Source organism: Rattus rattus, chromosome 2, assembly GCF_011064425.1.
Source record: "Rattus rattus isolate New Zealand chromosome 2, Rrattus_CSIRO_v1, whole genome shotgun sequence".
Classification (NCBI taxonomy): Eukaryota; Metazoa; Chordata; class Mammalia; order Rodentia; family Muridae; genus Rattus; species Rattus rattus.
Genome location: NC_046155.1, coordinates 2,355,802 through 2,369,958, shown reverse-complemented (window position 1 = coordinate 2,369,958; position 14,157 = coordinate 2,355,802). Strand labels below are relative to the sequence as shown.

At 49.3% G+C, this 14,157-nt stretch overlaps 1 protein-coding gene across 1 annotated transcript; it reads left to right on the top strand.

Moving 5' to 3' along the window:
• Positions 1-2,856: 2,856 nt before the first annotated feature.
• Gal3st3 (galactose-3-O-sulfotransferase 3) lies at positions 2,857-13,176 on the top strand. Its single transcript, XM_032891161.1, has 3 exons — positions 2,857-3,071; positions 6,831-7,067; positions 11,442-13,176. The coding sequence occupies exons 2-3, from the start codon at positions 6,943-6,945 to the stop codon at positions 12,613-12,615; spliced, it is 1,299 nt and encodes a 432-aa protein (XP_032747052.1). The 5' UTR covers positions 2,857-3,071; positions 6,831-6,942; the 3' UTR covers positions 12,616-13,176.
• The last annotated feature ends 981 nt before the right edge of the window (positions 13,177-14,157 follow it).

Here is a 14,157-nt window from a genome sequence, read left to right as displayed (position 1 = left end):
CCGCCGGGCCTACTTCCAGAAACTTCCGGCAGCGCATCTGCCACGTCCTGCGGTGATTGGAGAGAACTTGGTCCAAATACACACCCCTTCCCTTACCCAGGAGATAGGATTCGCCACCAACGAAGGCTGCAAGGCCTTCTGGGAGTTGTAGTCTGCGGATGCAGCACCTAGAGGCTGAACGCTCGCTATGACATCCTGTACGCAGCAGTAGTAGTACATCCGCTGCCTGGCCTCTAAGAAGAAACTCCCCTCCCCAGAGCGGATGCTTCCTTCTCTCCCGCCCAAACACATACTAAGTCTTCGGTTCTGACACCCTTCAATGATGAAGACCTGAATGCTTATTTCTCCCAGGAACTCATAGAGATTGCTTTCCGGCGCCCGCAATGGGAGGTTGGAGCCGATGGCTCTGATAAAACAGTGTCTGATTGTTTGTCTGCTCACTCCCGCCCAGGCGTGCTTGAATGGGCTGAAAGGGGATCGCAGCCGGTAGAGGAACGGACCCGCCGGGCTGAGTTCCAGCTGATGACCTGGGAGAGGGCGCTACTAAAAAAAAAAAAAAAATCCCCCTTTCCACCTTCAAGAAAGGCTTAAATAAATAAATGTCTTCTCTGTCAAATGCTTCCTTTCCCTTTCTAGGAACGTTCATAATATATTTTCCACCTTTCAGGTATTTTATGTGTATCTATATGCACCACTTGCATGCCTGATATCTGTAGAGGCCAGAAGAGAGTTAAGATCTGGAACTGGAGTTACACATGTTTGTGGGTCGAACCCAGGTCCTCTGCAAAAGCAACAAGTGCTCTTAACACCATTTCTCAAGCCCCAAGGTTTTTGTTGTTTAAGACAAGTGTGTTCTCATGTGGCCCAGGCAACCTTAGAACTTCTGATCCTTTGAAGACTACAGATGTATGCTACCATGCCCCCATTTCATGGAGTGGAAGATCAAGATTCATGTAGCTCAGACTGTCCTGGAACAAATTCCAGCCCAAGCTAACCTCCTACTCTTGGCAGTCCTGCCTCGGGTTCTTGAGAACTGATATTACTGCTGCCAGTCAATCTATTGCCTTTGATTCATTTTTAAGTTTTTCTCACTCTTTATTCCCACCTCAGTTTCCCCAAACAGAATCTGGAGCTTGATCTTCTTCTATCTTGAAGTATCTAGCATCCAGTGGACAACTAATAAATGATTGGGGTGGGGGATCAGATCTAACCTGGGGACTTTATATTCTTGTAGGAAAAAAAACAAGCAGAAACAAAAACAAAAAAACAAAAACAAAAAAAAAAACAACTCAGGACCTTTCTTAGGGCAAGACACCATGACCTTGCCTGCCCAACACCCACCAATTAATCTTGTCTTCCCCCCCCCCAGTTCTGCCTCTCTCAATGACAGCCTGTTTGGTTTTGTGTGTGATGAATAAGAGAAAGGAACACAAATGGTCTCATTTCCCACCCACACACTTCAGATCTTTTCCTAGCCACCTCCGTTTCACCAGCTGTCCCCAAGGGAGAAGTAATTGGGAAAGGGGGAGGGGGATGCAGGAAAGGTGAGGTTTGAGAGACAGAAGAAAGTACAGCATTGGAGGCAGGGGTGGGAGGGGATATGGTTCTTGTTCCCTTCACTTATATCCAAATCCAAACCTTGACTCTTCCCCCTCGGATTATCATCGCTACCCTACACTGGGAGAGCAGAGGGAACCAAAGCCAGAAAGGACAGTGCTAAAGAAAGAACGATGGTGGCCTTTCCTTATGTTTGCCAGCTCACTCAGACAGAACCATTTGTAACCCAAAGGAAGTCTCTGCTCCCTGTAACCAGAGAGCCCACAGCAGGTCATCTGAGGCTGGAGGCCCCAGTGTGCTCAGACAGGAGGAGGAAGACAAGGGCAGGGTCTCTAAGGCAAGCTAACAGAGCAGATGGGTCAGAAATACAACTAGAGCCGGAAAAGGACACACTAAACAGGATCTGATTTGTTTTCATGATTGTCCTGGGATGCAGATAGAATGCCAAACCGTGCAAAGGGAAAGACTGAGAGAAAACAAAAGCTGACATGTCCGTTCGCCCCTGCCTCTGAGGTCAGGATCTTCACATGATGCCCACTTACTGGTTATTGTGTGAGACCAGAAGGGATTAGTGCAGTCCCAGCTTTGGGTGGCTAACCTACCTGAAGATCCTTTCCATGCTAGCCCTAGAATCAACTATGCTCTCATGGCATCTAATGTGGCTTTAGGGGATGCCAGTATTAGACATCCACCAGGAGCTCTTTCAATTAGAGCTATTGAAAGGAAACAGCTGCCCATTTTGGTACTGGGAAGTGGCAGAACTGAGGAAGTTGCCTCTTGAGCCCAAGCTGGAGTAAAAGCAGAACTGGAGTTTCTGTTTCTGAGTGCAAGGTGCCTTGGCAGAGACCCCAGACCAACAAAAGTTTTGGTCAGAAGTGAGAACTCTGGAGTCCTAGTAAGGCATAGGTGCTGCCTCAGGAGAGCTAGAGGACAAACTAGAAGGGAAGGGGGCCAGGCAGGGCTAGTAGAGGTAGGAAGTAGAGGGGAAGAGAGAAGGAATATAGGAGACTACAAGTGCACCTGAACCTCTAACCCAACCTCAAGAAGCTCCAGTGACCAACAGGACCCAGTCATGCCTCCTCCGTTTTTCCCTTCTGACGGACAGAGGTGTGCTGAGCACAATGTTGAGCTCTTTCTACAAGACTGCAAGGGAAAGATGCCTGTATGTAAAGATGCCAATACCACAGGAGAACGCTCACCAGCAGCAGGCAGGCTATGCAGTCCCCCTCCTCTTCTGCTTTTCCTTTTCCCCCTCCTCTGAGCCGCCAGGCCCCCGCCCCCGCCCCGCCCCCGGTGTGAGATGGGGGACGGGCGGCGGGTAGAGCTGAGCTGAGCTGAGCTGAGCGGACAGACTCAGACGCTGCCACCTGATCCCATCCAGGCGCAGCGAGGCAAGCTACCGGCATTCTGCGTTCAGAGCCCCCGTTACCCTCAGACCCAGCAGATTTCAGGACAAGGGGCCCAGGGGGAGCGGAGGGTAGCCCTGACCCAAGTCGGAGACAGAGCCTGCCTGCGTGAGTACTGCAGTAGCCAACCAGGGGCTGGAGGGAACAAGGGTGCACTGCAAGGAGGATGGGGGCCTGGGCAGTTGCAGAAGAGTATCTTGGGGGCCTTGTGCCGAGAGCTTGAGGGGGTGGCTCCGTACCCACAGGAAGCTGGGATGGGGTTGAATCCGGCCCATTCCCTATAGTGACCAGATCTCTGGAAAAGATCGGGATAAAAATGAGGAATGTGGGGAGAGGTGGGGGTGGGAGTGGGTAGTGATGGGAGAAAGGAGAACGAAGAGAATTTAGAGGCAGGGATGAAAGCATGTAGGGGGCGGGATGACAGAGAGGAGACTCGGGAAACCTTGTGCAGGGGGGAGAAGGGATGGAAAGATATTCGATCTCTTAGGTTCTATTGTGCTACCTACCCTCTGTGCCCTTTTCTGTTTGGGGACCTTTGTGACCTGAGATATGCCATGTCCCATGACTGCTTAGGTCTCCACATCACTGAGAGGACAAGTCCCAGTGGTCAGGCCTGGGATCAACTCCTCCAAGGGCATCAGTATCAGCCCTATGGCTCTGAGGGGAGAGAGAGGGAGAGATCTTTTGGGAGTAGGGTGGACATCTGGGTTAGTTTTCAAATCTCTGGCTGGCAATACCATTTCTTCTTTGGTTCCCTGGAGAAAAGAAAGCAATTTACAAAACTGGGCAGCAGCCTGAGGTAGATTATTCTGACTAAAATTAGCACTGCTATTCTGATAAGGTTGGCATCCTGATCTGCTGGGTATGGTGAAGAGACCTCTTTCTCTCACATGGAGGAATATGTGAAGCCTCTGTGCTCCACATGTGTACCAGCAGCATGGCCACCAATTGCTTCAGCCTCAAGACCAGAGGGAAACCCAGTCCAGGGAATTCCTCCAGGCTCTCACTGCTAAGTCCTCCTCTACAACAGGCATGGCCTGACCCAGGGAATGCAGGCCTGCCTACTCTCTCTCTCTGGACCTGGAATGTTTTTTCTCGCTGAATGCCCACATACAGGATACAGATTCTTGCTTTCAAATACCTGAATCCCTGTCATGAAGAGAAAAATTTGCCCTGTGCTCTTGAGAATGACATAGCTATAGCCAGATAAGAAACAAGGGAAACCAAGCCCAGGAATGTGTCACAAGGTAGTGTAACTGGTCCTCACAGTCCCAGAACAGTCCCTGGAACTGTAGGCAAGAATGAACTAGGCTACATCTGGAGGAATACACAGTCTATCATTGCCAGGGGCCAAAATCCCTGATGTTCCCAGCCTGGAGATTGGTGCCTCGGGAATTCCTGTTCTGATCGAGACCTGTTCCCGTTGCAGACCTTAACAATCAGGCTGGTTCCCAGATCCAAGCCTTGAAGGCAGTGGATAAAGCTGTTAGTAGAATGGATGGGGAACCAAGACAGCAACCTCATTCTCTGAGGCCAGGAAAAGATCCACTGTAGCTCCCCTTACACTTGGCCTCCATGCCCGGGTCAGATGCCTCTGAGAAATAGATTGGTTTCAGCAAGTTTTTTTTTTCTTTTTCTTTTTTTTTTTTTTTTTTTTTTTTTTTTGGGGGTGGGGGACCCAACCCAGGGCCTTTGCGCTTGCTGGGCAAGTGCTCTACCACTGAGCTAAATCCCCAACCCCAGCAAGTTTTAAGAGGTAGAAATAGACTTGTCCTCTAATTTTCTCTTAGGAAACCATCTAGTTCTTCGAGCAGGACTTGTGATAGAGAGAAACTTTGTGTCCTGAAAGGGCTAAGACCTTGACTTCCTCCTGCTGAAGATCAATGTTGTTCTACCTCAGAAATCCCCAAAATTGGGGAGGACCTAGGCTTCCTCCCCTGTGCTCTTGGTTGCCCTCTGTGACCAGACCCTTTGCTCTCCGGGGTCCAAAATGATTATGTCTCACTGGCTGGTGTGACCTAGAGATAAGGGGAATTGGAAAAAAGACATCTTTACACCTACACAGGTTTAGATGTAATCTGGCATTAACAGGGGAGGGGGCACAGGAAGGAGAAATGGGAAGCCAAGCCCAGAGCCAGAGTTACCTCATCCCTCCTGGGACCAGGTGTCCTAGTTCCATACCCGTGCGTATTCTCCTAAGGTTGCAAATCCTCCTCCCTTCAGAGGTAGCAGGGTAAAGGCTAATGCTGAGTCTGAAGCTGCACATACATCCCAGGAATAAGACAGACCCACCATGGCCTGAGGGCAGGCATGGCTGCTGAAGCTAACTTTGCTGAAGCTGAACTGCCAACACATTCTTGCAAAGAAAGAAAGCCTGGCCAGAAATCAAGGCCTTCTCTTGCTTCTCTCTCCCTCTTCTTACCTAGAAGTCTCATCTTGTGCTGGGAATTCTCAGCAGAGCAAGCTAGAGCCACCCCTGCCCATTCCTCCCAGGCTGTTATCCCAATGCCTTGGCCAAGCACCTGCACAGTCAGCTGATGGGGCCACCTGCTTTTTAGATGCCCAGGGATGGAATCCAGACAAGGATCCAAGGTGTCAAGTACTTCTTTCCTTGGTAGATTTAGTCCCAAGCCCTAAAGGCAGTGACACAAGCCGGAGGGCTCAGTGCTTAGAAGAATGCAAAATTACCAGACCAGGCAGGAATGGAAAGATAAAGTTTTCTGAAATTACTTTATGTCTGTGAGTGTTTTGCCTACATGTCAATCTGTGCACTGTGTGCATTCCTTGTACCTACAGAGGCCAGAGGATGGTGTCAGATCCACTAGAACTAGAGTTACAAAAAGTTACGCGCCACCATGTAGGTGCTGGGAATCAAACCTGGATTCTCTGAAAACACGGCCAGTACTCTTAAGAACTGAGCTATTGGGGTTGGGGATTTAGCTCAGTGGTAGAGCGCTTGCCTAGGAAGCGCAAGGCCCTGGGTTCGGTCCCCAGCTCCGAAAAAATAAGAAAAAAATAAAAAAAAAAAAAAGAACTGAGCTATTTCTCTAGTTTGAAAAATCAGTTTTGAATAGGAACAGCTCACATAAAGTCTAAGAACAAGGACTTTGGAGACAGGAGAGTAGATCTGGCCAGATGTGGGGGAACACACCTTTAATCGCAGCATAAAGGAGGCAGAAGCAGGTGGATCTCTGAGTTTGAGGGTCATCCAGGACTATGTAGCAAGTTTCAGGCCAGTCAGGCCTACTACAGTGAGACTAAATTTTTTTTAATAAGCAAGCAGATCTGGTTCACCAATCTGCTATCACTGGCTGTGTGACTATGATTAAGTAACCATCACCGTCCAGCACTTCATTGTCATCATCTGCTTGTGGGAAATATCTGTGGTGTACGGAGTTAGTAATAATATATTAGGCCTGTAGCACTAACCAGAGGCTGAAGGAGGTGAGGGCTTGGCTGTTTCTGAGGAGTTTATTCTCAGGGGACTCAGAGTCAGATAACAAGTCTTGGACTGGGACTTGTGTGTCCTGAGCCACATGCTGGTGCTGAGGGGCCTGCTGTAGAGCTAGATTCAAATGGCTGTGAGACAAAGACAAGTTAGATACAGTCAGAGAGGTAAACACACGGGCTCAAGAAACAGAATGGTTATAGTGAGTGCTGGACACAACCCAGACCTGTAATTCCACCCAGGACTAGGTGATCTGGACAGTGAGGAGACAGGGTCTTAGGGACAGGCGGTGGAATCCGATCTGCTCTGGCATCCCTGTTCACCCCACTCATTTAACCTTTCTTTTGCAGCAGTCCTGTTAAGCCTGGACTCTTTCTCCTCTGGCCGCTGCAAACCTGTCTGTTTCCTTGTTCTATCAGGCTTTTCGGGAACACTGGCCCTGCTACCAGAGCTCCAGGACCCCCCATGAGTGCTGGTGAAGGAAGCCCAGGGTAGTAAGGCCCTGGCCATTCCAGGAGTGAGCCCTCCACCATGGCAGCTATCCTCCAGCGCCTGCAGCAATCCACCAAGATGATGAGCCGCAGGAAAATTCTGCTATTGGTGCTAGGGTGCAGCACCGTAAGCCTCCTCATCCACCAGGGGTCGCAGCTCAGTTGGTAAGTGGTGGACTTTAGTGAGGTATGGCCCCACAGGAGGGGCTGTAAGCCAAAGAAACCAAAAGGCTTCTTTGGGCTTCCTGTAATCCACAAGCACTTTCCATCCTCTAGAGCGGTGGTTCTCAGCCTTCCTAACACTGAGACCCTTTAATACAATTCTCCGACCATAAAACTTTCATTGCTACTTTATAACGATTTTGCTAGTTATAAATCATAATGTGTTTCCCAAAGGGTTGTGGCTCACTGGTTGAGAACCACTGCTCTAGAGCCAACAAGCAAGGGCAGGACTCCATGGGCGAGTACTTGCTCAGTCACAGAATAAATCAGTTAGCCAAGATCTGCATCTAGCCCCAGTCTTTCCCTCTGCGTCACAGCTGAATGCTTCCTCAAGGAATTGCAAACATCATCCTGGGTTGTTTTGCTCTTTGGAGGCAGGGTCTCATTCTGTAGCCCCCACTCCACCACCACCACCCCCCCCTTTTTGTCTTTTCGTAGTTTTTCTGTGTATCCCTGGCTGTCCTGGAACTTACTCAGTAGGCCAGACTGGCCTTAAACTCACAGAGATCTGCCTACCTCTGCTTCCTGAGTGCTGGGATTAAAGGTATACACCACTTACATTCTGCCTCCACCTCTGCCAATACCACCACCTACCACCTTTGTAGCCCCCTTTAAAGGTCTCTTTTGCGACCAAAAAGCTGAAACCATTTAGACCAGGCTGATTCAAACTCACAGCAATTGCTTCTGCTTCTCTAGTGCTGAGTCTAAAGGCCTGCACTCCTACACCTGCCTGTCCTGGAGCTCCTGGTCCTCCCACTTCTGCCTTCTCAGTGCTGGGATCACAGGTGTGCACCACCACACCCAAACACCAAGTTTTTGAAATGCTCGAAAGCAAACCTATTGCCTCAAGAATACTAGGCAAGGAGTTGGGGATTTAGCTCAGTGGTAGAGCGCTTGCCTAGGAAGCGCAAGGCCCTGGGTTCGGTCCCCAGCTCCGAAAAAAAAAGAACCAAAAAAAAAAAAAAAAAAGAATACTAGGCAAGCATTTTACCAACTGAGCTAAATCCTAAGCCTTGCAAACGACTCACTAGTCCACTACTTGGGACGCTGTCCTTCATTTCTGAGCTCATGTCCTCAGCTATAAAATGTGTGACCCTCTGATCATGCTGATATAGGACACCATGCAATGAGAATTAGCATCTGTTCCAGATTCCCTGTGATCTCACTAAATCCCTGCACCTTTCAAGGTGCCAATTCCCCCAACAGTTCACATACTCTTCAGAGTGGTTTGCTAGCTTTACAAATGATGCCTGTGTAGACATTATCCTGAGCCCAAACCAGATACACACAGGAAATCCTTGTGGGGTTATCAAGCTGCTTAGAGCTGCCCTTATCACTTAATGCTTATGACAGAAAAATCAGGTACAACTCAGAGACTGTCCAGATCTGACTGCTAACCAGTAATCCAAAACGTCCTTGTTCCAGGATCTAGGAGCAGAAGTGAACATGCTATAAAGGCTATATTTGTTTAAAACAATGCCTAGCACAAAGCAAAAGCTCCAGAAATGTGCACATACATGAGTGGAGTCCAAAGACCTTAAGAGAAACATGTAACAAGAACAATAAATGTGTTGCTGTAAAGTCTGTTACCCTGCCCCCTCCAAAAGAGTAACGAACTAGTTAAAAGAGTAACGAACTAGTTAAAAGAGTAATGAACTAGTTAAAAGAGTAAAGAGCTGGGGTTGGGGATTTAGCTCAGTGGTAGAGCGCTTGCCTAGCAAGCGCAAGGCCCTGGGTTCGGTCCTCAGCTCCGAAAAAAAAAGAAAAAAGAAAAAAAAAAGAGTAAAGAACTAGTTAAAAGAGCAGAAATGAGAAAAAGGCAGTCAAGACTTGGTGACTGAGTTGGCTCCAGATTCTCTCAGGTCATCAAGGATCTCAAAGGGCCATTGTCCTTTACACTGCCTCTGCATTTAAAAATAACCTTAGGACAGGCAGTGGTGATGCACACCTCTAATCCCAGCATTTGGGAGGCAGAGGCAGGCAGATTTCTGTGAGTTTGAAGCCAACCTGGTCTACAGATCGAGCTCTAGGACAGCCAGGGCTACAAACAGAAACCCTGTCTTGAAAAGAAAAAAAAAATACCTCAGACAGAGCCAGGCATGGTGATGCACTTTTAATCTCAGTGCTAGGGAGGCAAAGGCAGGCAGAGCTCATTAAATTCAAGGCCAGCTTGGTCTACACAGCAAGTTTCCAAACAGCTAGGGCTAAATAGTGAGACACTGCCTAAAACAATTACCTTAAAACTTAGCAGAGAAGCCAGGTGTCGGTGAGGCATGCCTATAAGTTCAGGACGAGAAGGAAGATCAGATTCAAAACCAGACTGAGCAACATAGCTACTGAAAGCTTTTCTGGGCTACAGAATAACTCCGCTTTAAAAAAAAAAAAAAGGGGGGTTGGGGATTTAGCTCAGTGGTAGAGCCCTTGCCTAGGAAGCATAAGGCCCTGGGTTCGGGTCCCCAGTTCGAAAAAAAAAAAAAAAAAAAAAAAAAAAAAAAAAAAAAAAAAAAAGGGGGGGGGGGGGGGGATTTAGGGAGGGGTAGAGCGCTTGCCTAAGGAAAAGAAAAGGCCCGGGGTTCGGTCCCCAGCTCCGGAAAAAAAAAAAAAAAAAAAAAAAAAAAAAAAAAAAAAAAAAAAAAAAAAAAAAAAAAAAAAAAAGGAAGGAAGGAAGGATGGATGAATGCATGGATGGATGGATAGAAGGAAGGAAGGAAGGAAGGAAGGAAGGAAGAAAAAAGGAAAGGAAGGAAGTGTTGGCAGTAGGTCATAGTACTCTCCAGCCACAGAGCCCAAGGGTGGACCAGGTGTGATGACTCACATTTCAACCCCAGAACTCTTTCCTTTTCTAAAACAAAGTATTTCTTATGTAGTCCTGGCTGTCTTGGAACTATGCATATACACTATGTATACCAGGATGGCCTGGAACTTAGAGATCCTCCTGCCTCTGTCTCTAGAATGCTGAGATTAAAGTGTGAATCACCACCTCTTAGCTTATCCCAGAACATCTTTTGATCTATAATTTACTTTTATGTTCAGTAGTGTTTCCCTGCATATATGTCTGCGTGAGGCTCTCAGAAGGCCTGGGCTGGAGTTACAGACAGGTGTGAGCTGCCATGTGGATGTTGCATACTGAACCTGGATCCTCTGGAAGGGCAGTCAGTGTTCCCAACCGCTGAGCCATCTCTCCAAGCTCTCAATCCCAGAACACTTCAGAAGAAATGGGAGGTGGAGACAGGAGAACCAGCCAGAAGGACACAGTCCAACAGGGACAGTAACAGGAGAATCTTAGCCTCAACACGTAGAAAGACAGAACCAATTCTAAAAAAGTGACCTCTGACCTCTGCCTGCTTGCTATGGGACATGCACACCTGTACATACACACACTAAATAAGTAAAAATTAAAAGGCAGAGTCCTCAAAACTTAGCTGCTGGAAACAACAAACATTTATTCTCTTTCCATTTCTGTGGGTCACGAATCCAAATTCAGTTGAGAACTCCAGATTCCAGGTCTCTGCAGGTTTTCAGTCAAGGTGTCTACCAGATGTACAGTCTTTTCTGAAGGACTGATTAAAAGGAATCTGAAAAAGTTTGGGTAGTTTTGCACTCCAGTTCTTCAAGCAGGCTGACAGGACTCGGGTCTCAGTTTCTTTGGAACTGCCTCCTTCTAATATAAACTATCCTGGAGAGTGAGAGAAAAACAGCAGCCTCTCCCCACTCTAAAATCAGAGACGCCTCATCATTTCTACCTTATTCTGTTGCACAGTAACATCAGTAAGTCTAGTTCCACTCAATGGGAAGAAAATATATCAGGGTGAAGAAAATACCAAGAGGTCAGTATGTATCCGGGCTCATCTCCCTACCCCCAACCCCTTTTAAACAGGGTTCTATTGTGTGGTTCTGGCTGGCCTGAAACTCATTCTGGAGACCAGGCTGATCTCGAACTCACCTTGATCCACCTAGCTCTGCCTCCCATGCCTGCCCACTAAATCCCTGTATCTGTAAGTGTGAGTGGTATTGCATGCAGTGCCATCTGAGGCCAGAAGAGGGCATTGGATCCTCTGTGATTGGTGTTACATACAATTGTGGCCATGTTGGGCCTGGGGAAACGAACCTGGATCCTCTTGAAGGGCAGCCAGTGTACTTAACAAATTGGGCAAGTCTTTCCTGCCCCTGAAGAGCCCATCTTAAAGGCTACCTGGCCTCTCCAATCATGAGAGTAAAGACCAGGCTGACCCACTCTTGTACACTGACCACATTTGTCCCCCAAATTCAAGCCGTGTCTTTGCATTTACTCCTCTCACACACCCTGGGCTTTTGCAGGTACCCCAAGTTGTTCCCTCTGAGCTGCCCGCCTCTTCGAGAATCGCCACCCCGTGCCAAGCACATGGCCGTGGCCTTCCTGAAGACTCACAAGACAGCGGGCACGACGGTGCAGAACATCCTGTTCCGCTTCGCAGAACGCCACAACCTCACTGTGGCCCTGCCTCACCCTAGCTGCGAGCATCAGTTCTGCTACCCGCGAAACTTCTCGGCACACTTCGTGCACCCGGCCACGAGGCCCCCACACATGCTGGCCAGTCATCTGCGCTTCGACCGTGCAGAACTCGAGCGCCTCATGCCTCCAGACACGATCTACGTTACTATCCTGCGCGAACCTGCCGCCATGTTCGAGTCGCTTTTCAGCTACTACAACCAGTACTGCCCGGCCTTCAGGCGCGTGCCCAATGCGTCGCTCGAAGCCTTCCTGCGCGCACCCGAGGCCTACTACCGTCCAGGCGAGCACTTCGCCATGTTTGCTCACAACACGCTGGCCTATGACCTGGGAGGCGACAATGAGCGCAGCCCTCGCGACGACGCGGCCTACCTGGCGGGCCTCATCCGCCAGGTGGAGGAGGTCTTCTCGCTTGTCATGATTGCAGAGTACTTCGACGAGTCACTTGTGCTGCTGCGGCGTCTACTGGCCTGGGACCTGGATGACGTGCTCTACGCCAAGCTCAACGCGCGCGCCGCCACATCGCGCCTGGCCACCATCCCGGAGGCGCTGGCAAGAGCCGCGCGCACCTGGAACGCGCTGGATGCCGGCCTCTACGACCACTTCAACGCCACCTTCTGGCGCCGCGTGGCGCGCGCTGGTCGCGCATGCGTAGAGCGCGAAGCGCGCGAGCTGCGCGAGGCCCGCCAGCGTCTACTGCGTCGTTGCTTTGGCGACGAGCCGGTGCTGCGACCAGCTGCCCAGATTCGCACAAAGCAGCTGCAGCCTTGGCAGCCTAGCCGCAAAGTGGACATCATGGGCTATGATCTGCCCAGCGGCGGCGGCGCTGGCCCTACTACGGAGGCTTGCCTCAAGCTTGCTATGCCCGAGGTGCAGTACTCAAACTATCTGTTGAGGAAGCAAAAACGCCGCGGTGGTGTGCGGTCCAGGCCAGAACCCGTCCTGGATAATCCTCCCCCTCGGCCCATCCGAGCACTGCCCCGTATCCCCCAGGGTACCTGAGATTCGCCTGCCTCCGGGAATTCAGGTCTTGCTCCATTAGGGCCCTTTTATTCCCCACGGGCTTGAGCCCTGTGTCCAAATGGAGGTGCGTCTGCATCTGAGCCTGCCACCCTAGTGTCGCCTGAACCCCACTTTCTGGGATGGCATTGATGGGCCACCCACAACTTTTCCCAACTGGTTGGTAACTTTGACAAGAATCCAAGGGCATTCTAGTACTGCCCACCCTGCCTTTTTCTGGGGACTGAGCACCCCGCCTGTCATTTGGGGGGGCTGAGCCCCCACCTAGGTGAAGTGGATGGCCACAAGCCCCAGAGAGGGACTAAGTCCTGGGAAAATGCTGTGCTTCCCGTCAGCACCTGGGCTTTTGTTCTTCCCAGGGCTGCCTAGGTTCCCTACTGTCTTCCAGGTTCCACCTTCCCTACACACCGAAGCTGCTCCCAGATACCCAGAACCAGGAATTCTTGGGTTGGGCTTTTTGGTTTTTGGCTCCTTCTTCTTCTTCTTCTTCCTTCTTCTTCTTCTTCTTCTTCTTCTTCTTCTTCTTCTTCTTCTTCTTCTTCTTCTTCTTCTTCTTCTTCTTCTTCTTCTTCTTTTCTTCTTCTTCTTCTTCTTCTTCTTCTTCTTCTTCTTCTTCCTTTTTTAAAAATAAAACAACTCTAAATTATGCAGGGTGTATATCAGTTATTGAAAGCCAAATCCCGGGGTTGGGGGATTTAGCTCAGTGGTAGAGTGCTTGCCCAGGGAAGCGCAAGGCCCCTGGGTTCGGTCCCCAGCTCCAAAAAAAAGAACCAAAAAAAAAAAAAAAAAAAAAAAGAAAAGAAAGAAAGCCACAATCCCCAGGTTTGAGGATGAAGCAAATCTTATGGAGATGCTGTGGTTGGACCCACCCAGACTTGATCAAGTTCTCTGCTGCCTCTTCCAAAGACCCACACAGTCCTGAATCCTTCGACCTGGCATACCCACACAAACCATAGCCATCTGAGCCCCACCCATTAACCAAAATGTCTCTTTACTCAGTTCAACCCCATTTCCCTAGCATCAAGTTTGGGAATGCATGTGAACAAGGGGACAGTGAATCAGAAGCAAGTCAGGACCATGAGCGACTACTATATGACTTTGGCAGGCTGGGGACAAGATCATTTTCAAGTAAAGGGGTTCATAACCCCAGTTTTACCACCACCACCCTGTGAGGTCTCAACTTCACCATTGGGCATCTCTTTTGTCCCTTATTCACAACAAGATATGACTTGGTTAATGATCAGTCCCTCCCCCAATTTCCCTCCCCCAATTTCCCTTAGCACAGCTAGATACTCTGCACTTGTTGTTTCTGTACTATGTAGTTTTGGCTGTCCTGAAACTCACTCTAGTAGACTTGGCTGGTCTTGAACTCAGAGATCCACCTGCCTTAGCCTCCTCTGCTATTCTTTAAGGGAGATTTTATTTAAAAGGTAAGAGTGTCTCGGGGCAGTGGTGTTTAATCCCAGCACTCAGGAGGCAGAAGCAGGTGGATCTCTGAGTTCAAGGCCAAACCTGATCTACTGG